Source organism: Limulus polyphemus, unplaced genomic scaffold, assembly GCF_000517525.1.
Source record: "Limulus polyphemus unplaced genomic scaffold, Limulus_polyphemus-2.1.2 Scaffold1186, whole genome shotgun sequence".
NCBI lineage: Eukaryota > Metazoa > Arthropoda > Merostomata > Xiphosura > Limulidae > Limulus > Limulus polyphemus.
The window spans coordinates 152,000-154,560 of NW_013666796.1; the positions used below are offsets into that span (position 1 = coordinate 152,000).

General features: G+C 34.8%; 1 protein-coding gene across 1 annotated transcript in view; it reads right to left on the minus strand.

The window, feature by feature from the left end:
- The window catches only part of LOC106462506 (receptor-type tyrosine-protein phosphatase R-like), a 65,102-nt gene that overhangs the window by 24,508 nt on the left and 38,033 nt on the right, over nt 1-2,561 (minus strand). The window contains exon 6 of the mRNA XM_022389791.1: nt 1,085-1,181. Within this exon, the coding sequence (XP_022245499.1) occupies nt 1,085-1,181 (97 nt within the window). The remainder of the gene's footprint in view (nt 1-1,084; nt 1,182-2,561) is intronic.

The following is a 2,561-nucleotide window of genomic DNA, read 5'->3' on the forward strand; positions in this document are numbered from 1 at the left end:
CTGTGGACAAATATTTCTTGTTGTATGTAATAAAATTTATTTAGTTCTTTTACAGTTTAAATTTGTGTACTAAATATTTCAAAAATTCTCAGAATAAAATAAGTAATTATTTCAACGCCATGCTCCTGATACCAAGCTGAAAAAAAAAATTAAAATATTGGTAATTTTTCTTTTTTTACCTTACGTTAAGCAGTAAATAAAATACACTTTGTTTCCAATGGTTTCTATTCAAATTACTTTTTTGTAAATCAATTTGTACATCAACAATACTTAACCCTGAAAATAAACTACTCAAAACAACCAATATACTGTCAGAAGTTAATTAAAACTTTTCTAATCTATATTATCCTTAGTTGAGAACCAATCCTTTACACAAGCGAAGATGAGTGTACTCTAGAATCTTAACAAGCAGGTACTGGAGCCCATCAGAGCTCATTTTAACAGTTGTAACTGGGACTGCCCAAGCTTCCTCTCTTGGCATATTTACATAACAAAATTTAATTTAAACATGCTCAACAAAAGAATTTAAGCCTTAAAGTAACCAAGTCGCAAAGTACATATCTATCCTTAGTTTCATCTATAGCGTGTTACTCACTGTCTTATGTTCACATGAAATCCATACTTCTATGTGACTTGGGTGTCACCCACACTCCTTTGTGTACATTTTCACCTTTCTCTGCAGAAGGCAGAGGGATACAAAAATCTTTTTTTTTTCTTTCCTCTTATTTATTTCCCATCTTTAATTTCTTTTCCTTTCTGGAAACTGTTTCGGTTTAATTTTATAGATCTTAATTATTTTGTTTTATTTATATCTTTCTGGCAAAACTCAATTTTTTAACTTCACACATAATTTGGCATTGTAAGCATTCATTACATTTATTAAATTGACCAAAGATAACGTAGCAGCAGCATTACCGAAATACACGAGGAATTCGTTTTCTCAAGATATAAACCAATAGGTAAAACATGGCATAATCAACTTGGACAAACATCAAACTACGCACAAAAAAAAGTTAATTTGATATGATAAATAAAAAAGCCATACAAACCAAAAGAAAAATGATGGCAAAGAGAGCAAACATACTGCAGGAAATTATAACGGGCAACTGCCTTGATGACATGTGTCTTTGAAAGAAATTCCACATCCGATCATCTTGGATTCCTTCAACAGCAAATGCAATCTATAAGGAATACATTTATATTCGTCAAACTACATGTTGAAATAGTGATAATACCTCAGGATGTCAAACACAGATGTATAAATCAAATAAGGAAATTGTCATCTTTAGTGAAAAATATTAATAAAAACAGAATATCTGCATATGATGATAACCTGTTTCAGGTTGATAACTGATCATTAGCTATACTGTAGTAATGATTAAAACCTCTCAGAAGTGAACTCTTAATTCTTACTTAACATTCATATGTTTAATACATACTCAACAAATTTCATCAACAAAAAACACATTTTTTGACTAATAGTTCAAGCCCTATATTAAAGAGGTTTAAGTCAGCAGTCCAAATGTTTCATGAATAACTATCAAAACAATGAATAATTACTGCACATGCATCATCACTATTTGAATCACTAAGTAACTGGACTTCTTTGAAAGATGCCTTAAGTTTGTTTGTTTTGAATTTCGCGCAAATCTACACGAGGGCTATCTGCGCTAGCCGTCCTTAATTTAGCAGTGTAAGACTAGAGGGAAGGCAGCTAGTCATCACCACCCACCGCCAACTCTTGGGCTACTCTTTTACCAACAAACAGTGGGCAACGAAGTCTATGTAACAATACGCGTGTGTACACGTTGGGGCATTGTAAATGCTTGGCCCGGCATGGCCAGGTGGTTAAGTCGCTTGACTCGCAACCTGAGGGTCGTGGGTTCGAATACCCGTCCAACCAAACATGCTCGCCCTTTCAAACGTTATAATGTGTGGTCAATCCCACTATTAGTTGGTAAAAGAGTAGCCCAAGAGTTAGCGGTGGGTGGTGATGTCTAGCTGCCTTCCCTCTAGTCTTACACTGCTAAATTAGGGATATTCTCGGGTTTGGCATGGGTTGGTGGTTCAGACGATTGACTCGTAATCTGTGAGTCGCGGTATTGAAGACCGTCGTCGAAAATTATCTCCCTTTCAGCAGTGACGGCTTTATAACGTGACGTAAACTGTAGCCCAAGAGTTGGCGGTGGGTGGTCTGTCGCTTGAAAATTAGGGACGACTAGGACAGGCATTGCGCGAAACCCAACAAACAAACAAGATATTTGCTACAGTTTAAAATCACTCTATCGAAAACGAATAAATAAAAGGCAAAATAAACACCTGGAAAATCAAATATATATATATTCAGTACGCTTCTGTGTATTTTAAGTTTTTGTTTTAATTTAATACTTTTTGTGGTTACCGAAACACAGATGGGATTCTAGTTCACTCCCAGGAACTTTGGTACGTTAGTTGTATCGTAAAGTCGGCTTTTTCTCCTAACACAGAGCTTAAAGAAGAAACTACTCTTAAGAAATATAAAAAAAGAACAACAACCAAAAATATGAAGGTAAGTAACTAAA